This window comes from Pseudorca crassidens, chromosome 1, assembly GCF_039906515.1.
Source record: "Pseudorca crassidens isolate mPseCra1 chromosome 1, mPseCra1.hap1, whole genome shotgun sequence".
NCBI classification, from domain to species: Eukaryota; Metazoa; Chordata; class Mammalia; order Artiodactyla; family Delphinidae; genus Pseudorca; species Pseudorca crassidens.
Window position 1 is genome coordinate 76120977 of NC_090296.1, and position 19339 is coordinate 76140315.

The 19339-nt window shown below is 38.3% G+C and overlaps 2 protein-coding genes and 1 long non-coding RNA gene across 8 annotated transcripts in view; 1 reads left to right on the forward strand and 2 right to left on the reverse strand.

Moving 5' to 3' along the window:
- LOC137226346 (uncharacterized) overlaps positions 1-19339 on the reverse strand; it is a 68129-nt gene that overhangs the window by 8117 nt on the left and 40673 nt on the right. For all 6 annotated transcript variants that reach the window (XR_010944323.1, XR_010944325.1, XR_010944320.1 and 3 more), the window contains one exon: positions 17262-17338. This is a non-coding gene — a long non-coding RNA (uncharacterized lncRNA). The remainder of the gene's footprint in view (positions 1-17261; positions 17339-19339) is intronic.
- The window catches only part of SALL2 (spalt like transcription factor 2), a 60729-nt gene that overhangs the window by 7456 nt on the left and 33934 nt on the right, over positions 1-19339 (forward strand). The gene's annotated exons all lie outside the window — the stretch shown is intronic.
- On the reverse strand, positions 511-2795 carry LOC137229384 (olfactory receptor 4E2-like). The gene is given in 2 exon segments (XM_067747245.1): positions 511-1199; positions 1201-2795. Coding segments are annotated over 2 exon segments (927 nt in total). The 5' UTR covers positions 1957-2795; the 3' UTR covers positions 511-1028.

The following is a 19339-nucleotide window of genomic DNA, read 5'->3' on the forward strand; positions in this document are numbered from 1 at the left end:
AATAAATGTTTATAGCTACTTTATTCATAATTATAAAAAAACTAGAAACACCCAAATGTCAATCAATACATGAATGAATAACCAAATTGTAGTATGCCCATACAACAAAATATTACTCAACAATAAGAAGGATTAAAGTACTGATACCCACAAAGACATGGGTTAATCTCAGAAACAGCATGCAGAGCAAAAGAAGTCAGGCATAAAAGAGTACATATTGTATGATTCAATTTATATGAAGCTATAGGAAAGACAAATTTAGTTTACAGCGACAAAAAATCAGAGGCTTGGGTTCTTGGGTGGGGATACAGTGATTTGTGGGAAGGTGCTGAAGAAACTTTTTGGGGTGATGGAAATGTTCTATATCTTGATTAAAGAGGTAGTTAGATGGGTATACCTTTGTCAAATTTTATCAAACTGTACAATAAAATGAGTACATTTTGTGTAATTAATTTCTATATCAATAAAGTTTATTTTAAAATAAGTTCTAATACATCTCCATCTTGATTTTGTCAAGTACTACAAAAAGTACAAAATAGATGTGGAAATAAATGAGAGAATCACTTTCAAAGTGACTAAATTTAATTCAGTATAAATAGGATAAGGCTTAAACACCTTGAAAATATTTATATTTGAAAGCAGGATTAAAACCACTATAATGTATAAAACACAGGTGTGATGTACAGCTTCCCAGAGGCAATAACCTAAAGAACAATACAAATCAAAAAAGTAGGTTCTCTTACAACTTTACCTGTTCCTGAAACTGAGACCATGCCCTGAAGTCTATGTGTTTTTTTACTGGTGTAACTAGAAGTCTTCTTTAAACTTTTCCAGATCCTTTTCCTTTACATATTACAATATGATCTTTTCCTTTATTTAAGTAATAGTTAACAAGTCACTCTCTTTAGTGCAGAAGTCTGCCCTGCTTCATGCCATTTCACCTAATGATTTTGATTTCTTACTTTTACTCTCATTAAAGATACGACCATAATAATATCTATAATTCCAAACCCATAATATACATGATTTCATGAAAAAACTCGTCTCTGTCTGAGATGCTTCATAGCACTTTTTATTTCCTCATTCCTAAAGGTGTCAATGAAGGGATTCAGCAAAGGGGTGACCACTGTGTAGAAGACAGATACCAACTTGTCAGTGGAGAAGCTGGTGTCTGGCTGAGTGCAAATGAAGATAACATGGTCCAAAGAAGAGGGCAACCACCATGAAGTGGGCTAAACAGGTGGACAGAGCTTTCCTGCACCCTTCAGCTGACTGTTTTCTAAGAGAAAACAAGATGATGGTGTAGGAGGCGACCAAAGCCAGGAAACAGGAGAGGGAAATGATTCCTCTATTGGACACAATCAGCATTCCTGTGAGACATGTATCTGTGCAGGCCAGCTTGATGACAGGAGGAACATTACAGAAGTAGCTATCAATACCGTTGGGGCCACAGTAAGGTAGACGAATGGTCAAGAAGGTCTGCACCAGTGAGTGAACAGTACCCGCCAACCAGAGCACAAAGACAAGCTGTACACAGACCCTCATGTTCATTACATTGGGGTAGTGTAATGGAGCACAGATGGCTACGTAACGATCATAGGCCATAATGGTCAGCAGAAGGATCTCAGCACAGGCAAACAGATGTAGGAAGAAGAGCTGTGCAATGCAATTGTCAAAGGAAATGGTCTTTCTGTCAAAAATCAAACCCTCCAGCATCTTGGGCACAGTGACAGATGAGTGGCAGATGTCAATAAAGGACAGATTGCTCAGGAAGAAATACATGGGTGTACTAAGACGTGGAGTAAAGACTATGGTAACCATGATGAGAATGTTCCCCCAAAGGGTTAGCACATACATGGCTGAGAATGCCATGAAAAATAGTCTTTCCAGCACCCAGTTATCAGTGAGTCCCAAGAAGACAAATTGAGTCACTCTTGTTTGGTTTAGAACATCCATCCAATGAGTTTCCAAAGGATCTTGGGGGGGAAAAACATGAATGCTAATTTAGCCTTAATATTATAGGACTGGAACTAATTGAAGTGACTCTGCATTTCTATCTGAGTTGCTTATTTGTTATCAGGGTATATAGAATATAAGATCAATTTAATAACAATTGCTATAATATACACAGTATGTATCAGGAGCCATTTCATGCCTTTTATATACACCATCTTATTTAACAATAACTGCACCATGGCATAAGCATTATTGTTCCTCTCTTGCAGATAAGTGGGCTCTACAAGAATAAATAAGTAGCCCAAACCCTTAGCCACTACGTAGCTGGCTTTTTTCATTTCAGTCTAATCCACAGGTAACACTAAATTAATATTCCAAAATACAACTCCCAGCTAAGATCATTCACTATTTCATTCTTCCTATCAAATTAAAAGTACCTTCAAAGCCTGCAACAATCTGCTGCACATTTATTTTTCCAGTATGGCATCTTCTCTCCAGCCAAGCAAGTTACCATGCTCCAGCCATGCTACCTCCACCAGCTTACATTCCAAAATCTTTGTCTGTATTTATGTTGTTCCCTCTGCTCAGAAAACACACCCTCTAATCAACTGTACTCTCCTCATCACTGACTATTAAAACACTTCATTCTGTAAGACTACCTCAAAGAGCAGTACCTTTAAGAAAACTTAACTGAGGCAATCAAATCCTATCTCTTCCCCTTCATACTTCTTTTTTATAAAAGAAAGTATAAAATAAGATATATGGTTTTGCTCCCCCATTAAATTGAAATTTTCTTGAAAAGCGATAGCCACATATGACTTATCCCTTGCAGCACTTAACGTGACATCTGGCACACAGTAGTTATGCGAAAGATATTTTTATTTGAACTGAACCTACCTTTTTAGGTAACCTGCAAAAGAATCCAATTCTTCTTCACAATGGAGCTAATAACTGACTTTAAAAACCTATTTTTTTACAAAAAAAAAACCTATTTTTTTAATTCTGTAATATGATTTGTCCCCTAGGAGATATTATTGTTTAAACACTAAAGTTATATTACCTGTAATTTTCTATACTGATTGGCTGGCCGAAAACTATAACAGAGTTTAGGAAACATTTACCACAAACCATAAAAAAGATTTATAGGGACTTCCCTGGTGGCGCAGCGGTTAAGAATCCACCTGCCAATGCAGGGGACACAGGTTCGAGCCCTGGTCTGGGAAGATCCCACATGCCGTGGAGCAACTAAGCCCACAAGCCACAACTACTGAGCCCACGTGCCACAACTACTGAAGCCCACGCGCTTAGAGCCCGTGCTCCACAACAAAGACAAGCCACTGCAATGAGAAGCCTGCACACCACAACAAAGACCCAGTGCAGCCAAAAAATAAATAAATAAATTTTAAAATATATATATTTATATCTTGATCTAATTATTTCACTTGTAGGAATTTCCTAAGCATCCAAACTATTGAAAAAGCTAAATGCAAGAAAACATTAATTAGAGCATTATTTAAAATAACAGTCACGGAATATTTTTTTGAAGCTTAAATGAATATAGCAAACCTGATATATAATGATATTTAAATAATATATAACTTGAATATAATGAACTGTATGCAGCCATTAGAAATAGTAATAACAAAGGATTACCAATATGAAAAAATATTGAAATATTACGAAGAATTAAAAATGAGATAAAATTTGTTTATACAGTCTCAAAATTTTTAAATATACATAGTGCCATATAAATTATCAAAATACATATGGTAGACTAGAGAAAATGCTGCAATACATATGATTAAAAAGAGTAATATTCCTAGTGTTCAAAGATCTCTTAAAATTTGACAAGAAAAGACAAATGACAATTAAATATGGCCAAAAAACTATGAATAAGCAAATCACAGAAAAAGAAATGCAAATAACAAGTATGAATAAAAAGATGCTCAACTTCAGTAGTAGGTGAAAAAAAACAAATACCTTTCGTCTCTCTTCAGATTGGCAAAGGTGTAAGGAACTGAGCACTGTATAGACTGCTACTGGAAGTAGGTGTTATTAAGAGCTTTTTGCTAAATAATCAGGCAGTACCTATTAAAAATTTAAATGCCGGGCTTCCCTGGTGGCGCAGTGGTTGAGAGTCCGCCTGCCGATGCAGGGGACACGGGTTCGTGCCCCGGTCTGGGAAGATCCCACATGCCGCGGAGCGGCTGGGGCCGTGAGCCATGGCCGCTGAGCCTGCGCGTCCGGAGCCTGTGCTCCGCAACGGGAGAGGCCACAACAGTGAGAGGCCCGCGTAACGCAAAAAAAAAAAAAAAAAATTTAAATGCCCATACCGGTAACCCAAGAATCCCTCTTCTAGGACTGTAGTTCACAGAAATAAAGCAATCAGGAATTAAGGATATACTGATATGTTTATTGAAAAATGTTAGCAAAACAAGGTACTGGAAATAAACTGAATGTTTATCAAAAGAAAAATAGGTAAATAAATTTTAGTACAGCAACAGTATGGAATATTATATAGCCATTAATAAGAATGAGTTGGATCTATGTATAATGACTTAAACAGTGGTTCTCAATGTGGCTGCACTTCAGAACCACCTGGGGGCGGTTTCTAAATTTTGCTGCTCAGGCCTCACCCCAGAAGATTAATTCAGAATCTCTGGAGGTTGGACCCATCAGTACTTTTAAAGCTCCTTGGTGATTCCAGCATACAGCCAAGATGGCAAACTATTAACTTCAAAAAATGTCAACAATATATTGTTAAGTGAAAAGAGTGTGCTATAAATATATTGTGAACCAGGAGAGAAGGGAAGGAGGAAGGGAGGGAGGAAGGGAGGGAGGAAGGGAGGGAAGAAAGAAAGAAGGAATAAACAAAGGAGCAAAGTAAGGAAGGAATCAAAAGAGATTTTATATATATATATACACACACATATATATGAATATGAACTTATTTACACATATTCAAACATATATATATATTCATGAATTCTGTTTGTATGTATTTATCCCTAAAAAGAAAGATGATATGTGCTAAAGAATACACACATATTTAAACACTAGTTACCTGTGGAGGTATAGAATTGAAAGGAACACTAGTAGCATTTTATTAATTTTTATATTATACTCTGTAATTGTTCAAATTTGTATATAAGCATGGGTTACTTTGTTTAAAAACAAAGTATTAAAAGCATGCATGGGGGGAAAAACAAAGGAAATGAAAATGCTGACTTCATGGGATTATGAGTACATTTTTCCTTCTCCACATCTAAGAGCTTATGATATAGTTTTATTTCTTTTTTTAATTTTTAAAACATATTTATTTATTTTATTATTATTTATTTGTTTGGCCGGGTCTTAATTGTGGCAGGCAGGCTCTTTAGTTGTGGTATGCAGACTCTTACTTGCAGCATGCATGTGGGATCTAGTTCCCTGACCAGGGATCAAACCCAGGCTCCCTGCATTGAGAGTTCGGAGTCTTAACCACTGCACTACCAGGGAAGTCCCTAATATGGTTGTATTTCTTATAAAGCAATATTCTTAAGATGGGGAGGACTTTTCTCATAAACTCCTGGTCAGCAATGCATTAGTAGCAGAGAACCAAGAGCTGTTTTGCTTTCCGCTAAGGAGAGGGTAGAGGCTCTTCATAAGAGCACATAGGGTGGTGATTTCAAATAACTATGACCTTTGGCCGTCAACCTCTAAGCCTCAGTTTTCTGAACTGTAAAATAGGAACTAGAGGCATCTTTTCTATGTGAGTAGTTGTAGCAGATGTCTAGGTCTCCTGTCAAAAAGATCAATAGAGAAACCAGGGAATGGGAAGAATCTCTGGCTTTGAAGAGCATCATTAAAAATTGAAGCTCAGGCCTTAGCAGGACTGGGTGGGGTAACGCCAGCCTTTCCAGGCAGGGTGGGCTGGGAACTACCCTCAGCCTTGGCTCTGAATTAATTCCCCCCACCTAGGCGGTAGCACGGGAACCCTCCACACGGTTCCGGCTTTTCTCAGGAGGCTGTCAGCCCTGCCCACCCACCTCATCTCCTGCACTGTTGGCCGCCCAGCTTCCAGGTGTCTGCTCCTCTGGTGAGATGGGGCCAGTAGACGCTCTCCTCAGCTCCTTGCCTGGGTGGGCAAGTCAGCCTCTAGGGCCGGCAGAAATCCTCATTTGAGGGTCCCACCGAGTTCCCTGGTCAGAGTGCTGCAGCTGAGTAGATAGGCTGCTTGGGAATACTGCTCAGGTGCTGCAGAAAGCCTTCTTGGAATCTGACATGTTATCACTTTGGGACCATTGGCCAGCTGCTCCTGACTTGGCCACTTGAAGGCTCAGACTGTCCCAGTCTCTGAACTGAAGAGAACGAAGACTATTAGCATATCTCTCACCACCATCAATGCAAGGTATTTCAATGAAGAGTATCAGGAGGACAACTACAAATCCCACACTGGCATGTGCAAGTTCTGAGGAATGGTGGAATAACCCAATGTGTCTGGGTGACCTTTGGAGACAGCTGAGATAGAGCTACAACAGGGCAGTAGCGGACACCAAACTCATAGCCCATCTTCCCCAGCCGTGTGGCTGACAGGGTCTTGGTGCTCCAGCCGGCTGTCAGGCCTGAGCCTCCGAGGTAGGAGAGCCGAATTCAGGACACTGGTCCACCAGAGACCTCCTGGCCCCACGTAATATCAGTCGGCAAGAGCTCTCCCAGACATCTCCATCTCAACACTAAGACCCAGCTTCACTCAATGACCAGCAAGCTCCAGTGCTGGACACCCCATGCCAAACAACTAGCAATGCAGGAACACAACCCCACCCATTAGCAGAGAGGCTGCCTAAAATCATAATAAGCTCACAGACACCACAAAACACACAACTGGATGCAGTCCTGTCCACTAGAAAGACAAGATCCAACCTCATCCACCAGAACACAGGCACCAGTCTCCTCTACCAGGAAGCCTACACAACCCACTAAGCCAACCTTACCCACTAGGAGCAGACACCAAAAACAACAGGAACAACGAAACAGCAGCCTGTGAAAAGGAGACCCCAAACACAGTAAGTTAAGGAAAATGAGAAGACAGAGAAATACATAGCAGATGAAGGAGCAAGGTAAAAACCCACCAAACCACACAAATGACGAGGAAGTAGGCAGTCTACCTGAAAAAGAATTCAGAGTAATGATAGTAAAGATGATCCAAAATCTTAGACATAGAATGGAGAAAATACAAGAAATGATTAACAAGGACCTAGAAGAACTAAAGAGCAAACAAACAATGATGAACAACATTGAACAATAAATGAAATTTAAAATTCTCTAGAAGGAATCAATAGCAGAATAACTGATGCAGAAGAATTGATAAGTGACCTGGAAGATAAAATAGTGGAAATAACTCCCGCAGAGCAGAATAAAGAAAAAAGAATGAAAAGAATTGAGAACAGTCTCAGAGACCTCTGGGACAACATTAAACACACCAACATTCGAATTATAGGGGTCCCAGAAGAAGAGAAAAAGAAAGGTTCTGAGAAAATATTTGCAGAGATTATAGTTGAAAACTTCCCTAATATGGGAAAGGAAATAGTCAATCAAGTCAAGGAAGTGCAGAGAGTCCCATACAGGATAAATCCAAGGAGAAACACACCAAGACACATATTAATCAAACTATCAAAAATTAACTACAGAGAAAAATATTAAAAGGAGCAAGGGAAAAACAACAAATAACATACAAGGGAATCCCCATAAGGTTAACAGCTGATCTTTCAGCAGAAACTCTGCAAGCCGAAAGGGTGTGGCAGGACATATTTAAAGTGATGAAAGGTAAAAACCTACAACCAAGATTACTGTATCCAGCAAGGATCTCATTCAGATTCAGCAGAGAAGTTAAAATCTTTACAGACGAGCAAAAGCTAAGAGAATTCAGCACCACTAAAACCAGCTTTACAGCAAATGCTAAAGGAACTTTTCTAGGCAGGAAACACAAAAGAAGGAAAAGACCTACAATAACAAACCCAAAACAATTAAGAAAATGGAAATAGGAACATACATATCAATAACTATCTTAAATGTAAATGGATTAAATACTCCAACCAAAACATAGAATGGCTAAATGGATACAAAAACAAGACCCGTATATATGCTGTCTACAAGAGACCCACTTCAGACCTAGGGACACATACAGACTGAAAGTGAGGGGATGGAAAAAGGTATTCCATGCAAATGGAAATCAAAAGAAAGCTGGAGTAGCAATTCTCATATCAGACAAAATAGACTTTAAAATAAAGACTATAAGGGACAAAGAAGGACACTACATAATGATCAAGGGGTCAAACCAAGAAGAAGAGATAACAATTGTAAATCTTTATGCACCCAGCATAGGAGCACCTCAATACATAAGGCAAATGCTAACAGCCATAGAAGGGGAAATTGACAGTAACACAATCATAGTAGGGGACTTCAACACCCCACTTTCACCAAAGGACAGACTATCCAAAATGAAAACAAATAAGGAAACACAAGCTTTAAATGACACATTAAACAAGATGGACTTAATTGATATTTATAGGACATTCCATCCAAAAACAACAGAATACACTTTCTTCTCAAGTGCTCATGGAACATTCTCCAGGATAGATCATATCTTGGGTCACAAATCAAGCCTTGGTAAATTTAAGAAAATTGAAATCATATCAGGCGTCTTTTCTGAAAACAATGCTATAAGACTAGATATCAATTATAGGAAAAAAAACTGTAAAAAATACAAACTTATGGAGGCTAAACAATACACTACTAAATAACCAAGAGATCACTGAAGAAATCAAAGAGAAAGTCAAAAAATACCTAGAAACAAAGGACAATGAAAACACGACGACCCAAAACCTATGGGATGCAGCAAAAGCAGTTCTAAGAGGGAAGTTTATAGCAATACAAGCCTACCTCAAGAAACAAGAAACATCTCAAATAAACAACCTAACGTTACACCTAAAGCAATTAGAGAAAGAAGAACACAAAAAACCCAAAGTTAGCAGAAGGAAAGAAAGAAAGATCAGATCAGAAATAAATGAAAAAGAAATGAAGGAAACGATAGCAAAGATCAATAAAACTAAAAGCTTGTTCTTTGAAAAGATAAACAAAATTGATAAACCGTTAGACTCATCAAAAAAAAAGGAAGAAGACTCATATCAATAGAATTAGAAATGAAAAGAAGTAACAACTGGCACTGCAGAAATACAAAGGATCATGAGAGATTACTACAGGCAACTATATGCCAATAAAATGGACAACCTGGAAGAAATGGACAAATTCCTAGAAAAGCACAACCTTCCAAGATTGAACCAGGAAGAAATAGAAAATATAAACAGAGCAATCACAAGCACTGAAATTGAAACTGTGATTAAAAGTCTTCCAGCAAACAAAAGCCCAGGACCAGAGGACTTCACAGGCAACTTTTTTCAAACATTTCGAGAAGAGCTAACACCTATCCTTCTCAAACTCTTCCAAAATATAGCAGAGGAAGGAACACTCCCAAACTCATTCTACGAGGCCAACATCACCCTGATACCAAAACCAGACAAAGATGTCACAAAAAAAGAAAACTACAGGCCAACATCACTGATAAACATAGATGCAAAAATCTTCAACAAAATACTAGCAAACAGAATCCAACAGCACGTTAAAAGGATCATACATCATGGTCAAGTGGGGTTTATCCCAGGAATGCAAGGATTCTTCAATATACACAAATCAATCAATGTGGTAAATCATATTAACAAATTGAAGGAGAAAAAAACATATGAACATCTCAATAGATGCAGAAAAAGCTTTCGACAAATCCAACACCATTTTTGATAAAAACCCTCCAGAAAGTAGGTGTAGAGGGAACTTACCTCAACATAATAAAAGCCATATATGACAAACTCACAGCTAACATTGTTCTCAATGGTGAAAAACTAAACCATTTCCACTAGGATCAGGAACAGGACAAGGTTGCCCACTCTCACCACTATTATTCAAATTAGTTTTGGAAGTTTTAGCCACAGAAATCAGAGAAGAAAAAGAAATAAAAGGAATCCAAATTGGAAAAGAAGAAGTAAAACTGTCACTGTTTGCAGATGACATGATACTATACATAGAGAATCCTAAGGATGCTACCAGAAAACTACTAGAGCTAATCAATGAATTTGGTAAAGTAGCAGGATACAAAATTAATGCACAGAAATCTCTTGCATTCCTATACACTAATGATGAAAAATCTGAAAAAGAAATTAAGGAAACACTCCCATTTACCATTGCAATCCCACTACTGGCATATACCCTGAGAAAACCATAATGCAAAAAGAGTCATGTACCACAATGTTCATTGTAGCACTATTTACAATAGCCAGGATGTGGAAGCAACCTAAGTGTCCATCGACAGATGAATGGATAAAGAAGATGTGGCACATATATACAGTGGAATATTACTTAGCCATAAAAAGAAATGAAATTGAGTTATTTATAGTGAGGTGGATGGACCTAGAGTCAGTCATACAGAGTGAAGTAAGTCAGGAGAAAAACAATGGTTCTGAAGAACCTAGAGGCAGGACAGGAATAAAGACACAGACATGGAGAGTGGACTTGAGAACATGGGGAGAGGGAGGGGTGGCCTGGGACAAGGTGAGATAGTGGCATGTACATATATACAAATGTAGAATGGATGGCTCGTGGGAAGCAGCTGCATAGCACAGGGAGATCAGCTCTATGCTTTGTGACCACCTAGAGCGGTGGGATAAGGAGGGGGTGAGAGGGAGACGCAAGAGGGAGGGGATATGGGGCTATGTCTATACGTATGGCTGATTCACTTTGTTATACAGCAGAAGCTAATGCATCATTGTAGAGCGATTACACTACAATAAAGATGTTGAAAAAAAATTGAAGCTCATGCATATTTGACTTAAGAAAAATCTAATGGAAAGCACTGAGTCTTGGGATTGGCTGAAATTCACAAAGCCACAGTAATCCCCTTGATGTCCTTAGGCTCTTCCCAGGGGCAGCAGAAGGTAGTTATTGCATCTTTAGCACCAGAGAAATCTAGACAGTATTAGTAAAAAGTGGTTTTGCTCTGGTTTTAAAAAGAGATGGGCTGAGACTTTGACTCTGAGATTAGGTGACTTTGGAAAAATGACAGCCTCTCTGGGCTTCAGTTGCCTCATGTGTACAAATGGAAATACTAAACCTACCTCATGAACTGTTATAAAAGTGTTTAACGTATTGCCTGGCACTTGTCACACACAGAAAGTCTGTTCTATTTATTATAACTAAGAGCTCTCTGCAAAAAACCATCCCAAAAGACCCCAAGAGAGAAAATGTAGGACATGTTCTAGGCAGCCTAAAACCAGGACGACAAAAAAGCAGATGAAAGAAAGTGAGGAGTCACTAATCAAACAATATTTAGTGAATGCCCCAGCAGGATCTGTGCCCAAGGAACATTCTTCCTGCAGACTTCACAGGACTCCCTCTTTTTCATTTTTAAGGTCTGATCTCAAATATGATCCCTCTCATGGAGTCCCTGCAGACGATTATAACTGAAAGAACACTGCCCACTTACACAATATCCTAGTCCATCTTCTTTGTAGCACTTATAAACACTTGAAATTATCTGAATTATTTGCATCCATGTTTATTGTCTGCCTCTCCAAATATAAAACCTTCGAGGGTAAGAACTAGATCTGCTTTGTTTACAGCTACATCCCCAAAACTTGTGTTCAGCAGCAAATGAGATCCCAACACCCAGGTGGTAATAAGTTCAGCAGTGACTAAGACTTCCATGCTCCAGAACTACAGAAGCCCCTGAAGAAATGCTAGGCAGGGGCTCTGCCCTAACGAATCCATAAAAACAAAAACATATATAATCAAAGCTAACCACAGTGTATACTGCCAGTTGGAAGTAAATTTAACACTCTCCCGGTTTTTTAAGATTTCATTCTTCTGAAAAGACGCATAGCACCTCCTTTAACCTTCCCATTACATCTTTCTCTACTTCTCTTCAGCCTTTCCATTCTTTGCCCACCATCATGCTGATCTGTTTCGTTCTATATTTTTTCTTCTCTCTTTTCTATCTTCTGAAGGTAAGAAAAAAAGTCTGGGGCTTCCCTGGTGGCGCAGTGCTTGAGAGTCCGCCTGCCGATGCAGGGGACGCGGGTTCGTGCCCCGGTTCGGGAAGATCCCACATGCCGCGGAGCGGCTGGGCCTGTGAGCCATGGCCGCTGAGCCTGTGCGTCCGGAGCCTGTGCTCCACAACGGGAGAGGCCACAACAGCGAGAGGCCCGCGTACAGCAAAAAAAAAAAAAAAGTCTGGAGGGCTTAGGAAGCATAATCAAAAATTTGGAGAAGTGAGGCACATTGGAATGGCCAATAAACCTGGAGGGAAGAAATGTACACACAAAGATTGTTATTCTTAGTTATTAGTGACACCTGAGCAGTGCTATCCTGCTGTAAACACATTAAATTTCACTCATTCCTTGAGTCATCCAGTGAATTCACAGATGGACTGATCCATGAATAATTTGGCAGATCGGGGACTTTCAAATGTAGAAATAAAGAATCAGGGCTTACAAACTAAGGATGTTAAAAAGAAAATACTGAATTCAAATCATTGAGGTCAAGTAAAAATTAGTGTTAAAGTGTCTCTTTTATTGACTTAGTAGTAGAGCTTTTTAAAAAAATTCTTTGGAAAAAAATAGCTTCATTTTTAAACTCACAATTGAATGTATCAAAATTTAAGCCTTGAATTAAACTTTTATTTGTACTTGAGAGATTTAATCTTTTAATCTATTAATCTAAAGACTAGTTTCTTTATGATTTTATTTTATATTTTTAATTGAAGTAGAGTTGATTTACCATGTGGCAATCTCTGCTTACAGCAAAGTGACTCAGTTATACACACAGAGACATTCTTTTTTTTAATATTATTTTCCATTATGGTTTATCCCAGGAGCTTAGATATAGTTCCCTGTGCTATACAGTAGGACCTTGTTGTTTATCCATTCTAAATGTAATAGTTTGCATCTACCAACCCCAAACTCCCAGTCAATCCCTCTCCCTCCCCCCCTCCCCCTTGGCAACCACAAGTAAAGAGTAGTTTCTTAATAAATGGAGGGTTGAGAAATTAATCATAGAGATAATATGGGAACAGGATGCCCACATTCTGCTATGAACACTGAAGAAAATTAGAAAAAGAAGAATGCCTATTCTCTCTGATATAATAACAAGTTCTTCTTTTAAAAGTACTTGTAGTTTTTTAGCAAGGAGCTCAATGGTGGAAATAAATTTTTTAAAGCATCCATTCTGCCTAGGCCCTTCATCAAAACTCCCTCACCCCAGGAAGTCATGATGGTTGTACTTCTTTCTTACACCAACAATAATTTGTCATAGAGTCTTTCCTAGAAAAACAAAGGTTTGATGGGATATTAGAAAAAGAAGTTGTTGAAACCCACAAAGAAACCAGCAAGACTTAAGTGTTAAAAAGAACAAGAAAAACTACCAGGTACAGACATGCCTAGCAGATGCTGGCTCACCCTCCTCCCAGCCACCGTCATTACCGCCACTTCACAGAGAGCTTGAGACTTGAAGAACTGAGAACCTCCAAGTACATATACATTAGCAGCACACAAATGCTGACCTTCAAGGCCCCCATGATGCCTTCCTTTCTCTACTCTCCAAGCCTCCATCTCATTCGCTTGCCTCTCTAGGTCTCTAATACCTTCCAACCATAATTCATTGAACCAAAACTTTTGGTCTTTAACTTCTCTTGGTTCACCCTATATCTTTGACATCACACCCATCTTGGTGTCATATATTTACATACATGTTCTCATTAGGAAAGCCACATAGTAGAAAATGGAGTGGGAAAAATACCCATAATCCCACAACTAATTTAATTGCTGTTATCATATTACTGTTGTCTTTAATTTGTTCTAATTGTATTACAAACATGTAATTCAACATTCTGTTTTTCTCTCAGTATTATAAGTATATGGTTGAATGACATTTCATTGCATACATTCCACCTCTGTGGCCATTCAAGATGTTTCTAGTTTCTCACTGTTAAAAATAATAGTACAATTTATTCTCAACGTAACCGTGAGAAATCCTATTAAAATCTAGGTCAGGTCGTGTCATTCCACCAAAGATGTCCAATGGCTCCCCATCTCACATCTTGTAAAAATGAAGTCTTTACAGTATCCTACAAGGCCCTAAATGATACAGCTCTCCATTACGGCTCTAACCTTATCTCCTACCACCCTCCCCTTCATTCACTCAGCTCCAATCATATTGACCTCCTTCCTATTCCTCAGATACTCTAAACACGTTCCCACCTGAAGGCCTTTGCACTGGTTACTTCCTCTGCTTGGAACCTCTTCCCCCAGATCCCATAGTCAATCCCTCACCCCCTTAGTGTATTTGCTCAAATATTACCTTCTCAATGAGGCTTATACTGATGATCTTATAGAAAACTGAAACTCACCCAGAATCCCCAGCACTCCTGATCCCCTTTACCCTGATCTACTTTTTTACTTTTTGAAAGCACTCATCACCTTCTAACATACTATGTATTTTACTTATTTAATTAGTCTATTGTTTATTATTGTCTGTCACCTGCTTCTAGAATATAAACTCCATAAGGGCAAGAACCTTTGTATGTTTTGTTCAATGAAGTATCTAAAATATCTTAAAAAGTACATAGAACAACAATATTAGCTCAACAAATTCTTTTGCATGATTATAACTGCTCCAATATTTAAAAATTGTTTTTTAGAAATTGATTATTAGAAATTAATTTACTAACTCAAAGGTTATGACTCAAAATACAGTGCTGTCAAACTGCTTTCCAAAATGTTGGCAGGGTTGAGTTAATTTACTCGTGGTTACTCAGTTAACTTGGTTGAAATAGGATTTGAATTTTCCAAAGCCTACACTCTCTGTTAAGCCTACACTCTCTGCTTAACAGAGATTGAACCAAAAAACATAAAGTGGCCTTTAAGGAGCAAGAAAGTGCAACTATGCACATCTTGAAGGAAAGGAAATATCTCGTTCATTTTTCTACCCACAGAGTAAAGTATGTGGCACAAAGGAGAAACTCGCCAAATACTCCATGAATTAATTGAAAAACTATCTGTAAAGTAACGCTGCAAGTAAGGAACATGAAAAGTCTCAAAATCTGGGGGGAAGTTGATCTGTGCATTAAAATAATTGCTCAGGGACTTCCCTGGCGGTCCAGTGGTTAAGACTTTGGCTTCCAATACAGGGTGTGCAGATTTGATCCCTGGTCAGGGATCTAAGATTCCACATGCCGTGCGGCCAAAAAACCAAAACATAAAATAGCAGTAATATTGTAACAAATTCAATAAAGACTTTAAAAATGATCTGCATCCAAAAAAGTCTTAGAAAAATAAATTAAATAATTGCTCAGATTTTTAAGGAAAACAGTAAAAATCTTATCTACAAAGGGGCAATTGAACTAAAAGGACCAGAATCCTCACTGGACATCAGTATTGTTATATTGGTGTGTATTGTGTATATTGATATTCTTCATAAAAGGCTAAAAGAAAATGAAAATCTGTCCCTTCCTACCCTTTGCCTGTCCTTCTACCTTTCTCCCAAGAGCTTTGCAATTCCCACACTAGCTCTGCAATATAGACAGTAAGAACTTTCCCATTTTTCAAATCACTCCTCTCAGGTGTATAGTAAATTGTCGGGGATCAGGCATCGTAAGCAGCAAGAATCTCCTTTACCTCCTGAGTCCCCAGTTTCAGCCCAGTTATTTTGCTGTTTGCTCAGAGATACTCCAAACCCTATCTTCCTCTGCCTCTTCTCCGTTTCCTCCTGATCTCTAGTTCAGCACTATAGGCTCGAGTCTTCGCAAAGACACACTTAGAGAAGGCTCCTTTTGCCAAGAGGAACCTAAGTTCCATCCTAGTAGACTATCATCCTTTTAGCTTCAAATGAATTTGTAAAATTCTGAGTTGCCACGATCTTGCTTGGAGAGATCTTGTATGAGAGAACTGCCTGTGTCAGTTGAATGCCAGGGGCTTAAACCCTAAAGAAGAGGCAGGTAGAAGCTCACAGGGACACAATAAACTTTGACAGCTTTACTTCTCTAATAAAATGGAATGCAGCTAAAGTTCAGAGATGTTTTGAGGCTTGCCCTGCTTTTGCATGGCAGATTGGAGCTCTGTCCCAGTTCCCCTGCCCTTAGATTTTTCCACTACTCAGCAGTTGCCTCCAGAGAGCTGAGCTAGATTAACTCCTAAATCTTTTAGTATATTGTACTTAGTTTCTTTTTTAAAGATTTTATTCTTCACAGCATATTGCATTGTTTTTTTTTAAAGATTTGATTCTTCATAGTATATCATGATATGATTTATCTGGTTCTCAATCAAAACAGGAAAAGAAACCTCTGAGAAAGAAGCTGCTCAGAGGTTTTAGAGGTGAGGATTGTTTAAGGGAAGAACCAATGGTGTCCTCCTCTGCATACCAAGGAAGCACTCAACAACACTCCCTCACACATTACAGGGATATGGTCATGGTGAGTTCTGTTCCAGAGGGTGAAACTGTGTAGGGAAGCCCAGGAGAGCAGAACTATCATTCCTCAGCTGTAGTCTTCCTTATCTTCTCCAGAACACCCCACTTCTAACTTGTATTCAGACTTCTGTGCGCTAACTTGTAAGCACACAGAAAGGACAAGATTTCTCTGGTGGTAATAAAGACTCCTTTGCTTAGGCAAACAAGCAAAGACTGAATGACCATCTGCCACTAGAAGAGACTCATTCTTTCTTTGGAAGGTTGTATCATATTCAACTTTCATTCTATAAACTTGTAGTGCCTAGGCAAGGCACTGTGCTAGGGATTCAAATACAAAAAGGCAGAGAGAAATGATTGTCTTGATCCCTCCCCCATCCCCAAATCCATAATCATATGACTTTTTTTGATAACTAGAAAAAAGAAACAGGTACTGTGGCAAACTCTAAAATGTGACAAGTCATAATCCGAGGCATTTTGAAGAATCTTGGAGGGTGTGTGTATTAGGGGGCAACGGGGTGGAGGGGAGTGTAGGTGCCTTAGTAGGAAGCAAGAAACACATTGAAAAAGTATACTGAGTTCTGAGACAGAAGAGAGGTTAAATAATTCTTATAATTTAAAAGGCCTTCTATTAACCTTCTAAACACCACACACTTATGCACCATATCAAACAAGTGATTGAGTCTTGCTCAGTACCATTGTATATGTGCGTACCCAAAAAACATGGCAAGCAATGAAAATAAAGAGGTGGTGAAACTTACCAGTTTTCTCCAACTATGCAAGGGGAGCTTAGCTAATTGTTATAATGTTCTTTCCTTTACTTCTTTCATAGTTTCTTCTGAAATGAAACAGACAGAAAGCAAAATATTAAAAAACACAAAATAAAAAACTTTCTGATTTGGACATTAGTAACTGGTTTTCTATTTAAATCATTTCACCCATTTAATATTGGTCTCTGAATTTGTTAATCTCTTTCCTTCTCTGTAAATTTTGCATTTGTCCTTTTCAATACTTTTGCCTTCTTCTGCCAAGGTAGAACTAAGCCTACTTGCCATTCCATTTTAATCATTAACTACCATGGGCACCATTAGAACTATATTTGAACACATTCCAAAATCTGTTACTCAAAGGCCATTCATTAATTCAACAAACATTTATTATAGAAAGAAAGTATTTATCTTTAGCTAATATAAATTAATTGAATACTTTATGAGATATGACCTGATACTAACTTTAAGCTTAAAATTTTGTGTCAAGAAAATACAAAAGTGTTTTGATTTTGGTAATCATGTCACAATGTATATATGTAGCAAATCATCACATTGTCACCTTAAATATATATAATTTTTGTCTGTCAATTATACTTCAATAAAGCTGGAGAAAAAATATAAAAGTTTTTTAAGGAGTTGTGTCAAATCAAATCCAGTTAGTCTTAGGTTCTGTTATTGTCCTGCTGAATCAAAAACATTATTAAATGAAGACTTATTTTGTGAGTTAATATATCCAAAAATTTGGTTTCTGCTTCTTTTTACTCCTTTAACCAACTCATCTATCATATCTCTGGTACACTTGGGCAAGTCACTTAACTTTAATATTCGTTGTCTGGAAAGTAGGTAATAATTTTACCCCTTTGATCATTTTTTTATTATTATTTATTTATTTGTTTATTTTTGGCTGAGTTGGGTCTTCGTTGCTGTGCGCGAGCTTTCTCTAGTTGCAGAGAGCAGGGGCTACTCTTCGTTGTGGTGGGCGGGCCTCTCATTGCAGTGGCTTCTCCTGTTGCAGAGCACGGGCTCTAGGCACACGGGCTCTAAGCACACAGGCTCAGTAGTTGTGGCACACAGGCTTAGTTGCTCCATGGCATGTGGGATCTTCCTGGACCAGGGCTCGAACCCATGTCCCCTGCATTGGCAGGCGGATTCTTAACCACTGCGTCACCAGGGAAGTCCCTTCCCCTTTAATTATTGTGATGGTTAATTTTTTGTGTCAACTTGGCTAGGACGTAATACCCAGTTGTGCGTTCAAATACAATCTAGCAGTTGCTGTGATGGTGTTTTTAGATGTGATTAACATTTAAATCAGTGGTCTTTGAGTAAAGCAGTTTACCCTTTATAATGTGAGTAGGCCTAATACAATCAGTCAAAGTCTTAAAAGAAAAGATTAAGATCCCCAGAAGAAGGAATTTGGCCTCCAGACTTTCTTTAGACTCAAGACTGAAAGACATAGTCCTGCCAGAATTTCCAGCCTGCCAGACCTGTCCTGCAGACTTCAGATTTGTCAGGCCCCGCAATCTCCTGAGCCAATTCCTTAAAATAAATCAATCTCTCCCTCTTTCTCTCTCTCTCACACACACACACTCTCTCTCTCTTTCTCCATATATAGAGATAGAGATAGATAGATATATAAAATTTATTTCAATCGAAAGATAGATAGATGATAAATAGATATATATATAGAGAGAGATCCTATTGGTTATGTTTCTTTGGAGAATCCTAGCTAATACAATTACCTTCCTTGCAATGGTTTTAGAGGTGAAAATGCGGTTTAGGTTTAGGAAAGTTTAGCTACACAGGAAGACCACTGTTCATTTATCATTCTCAGGAGATAAACTTCTCTTGAAGATCTTATTATCTTCTCTCTCCTTCCCTCAGTATCCACCTTAAATAAGTAACAATAACCATTATCACCTTATAGAGATGAGGCAGAAAGAGGATAGGAAAACTCTGTGTCATTAAATCAAATCAATCAACCCAGGAGCACTATTAAACTCTGACTGTCTTATAAAGGCCAAAGCAATATTCTTCAATGTATAATCAGTAACATTTGTTTATAGACCTAT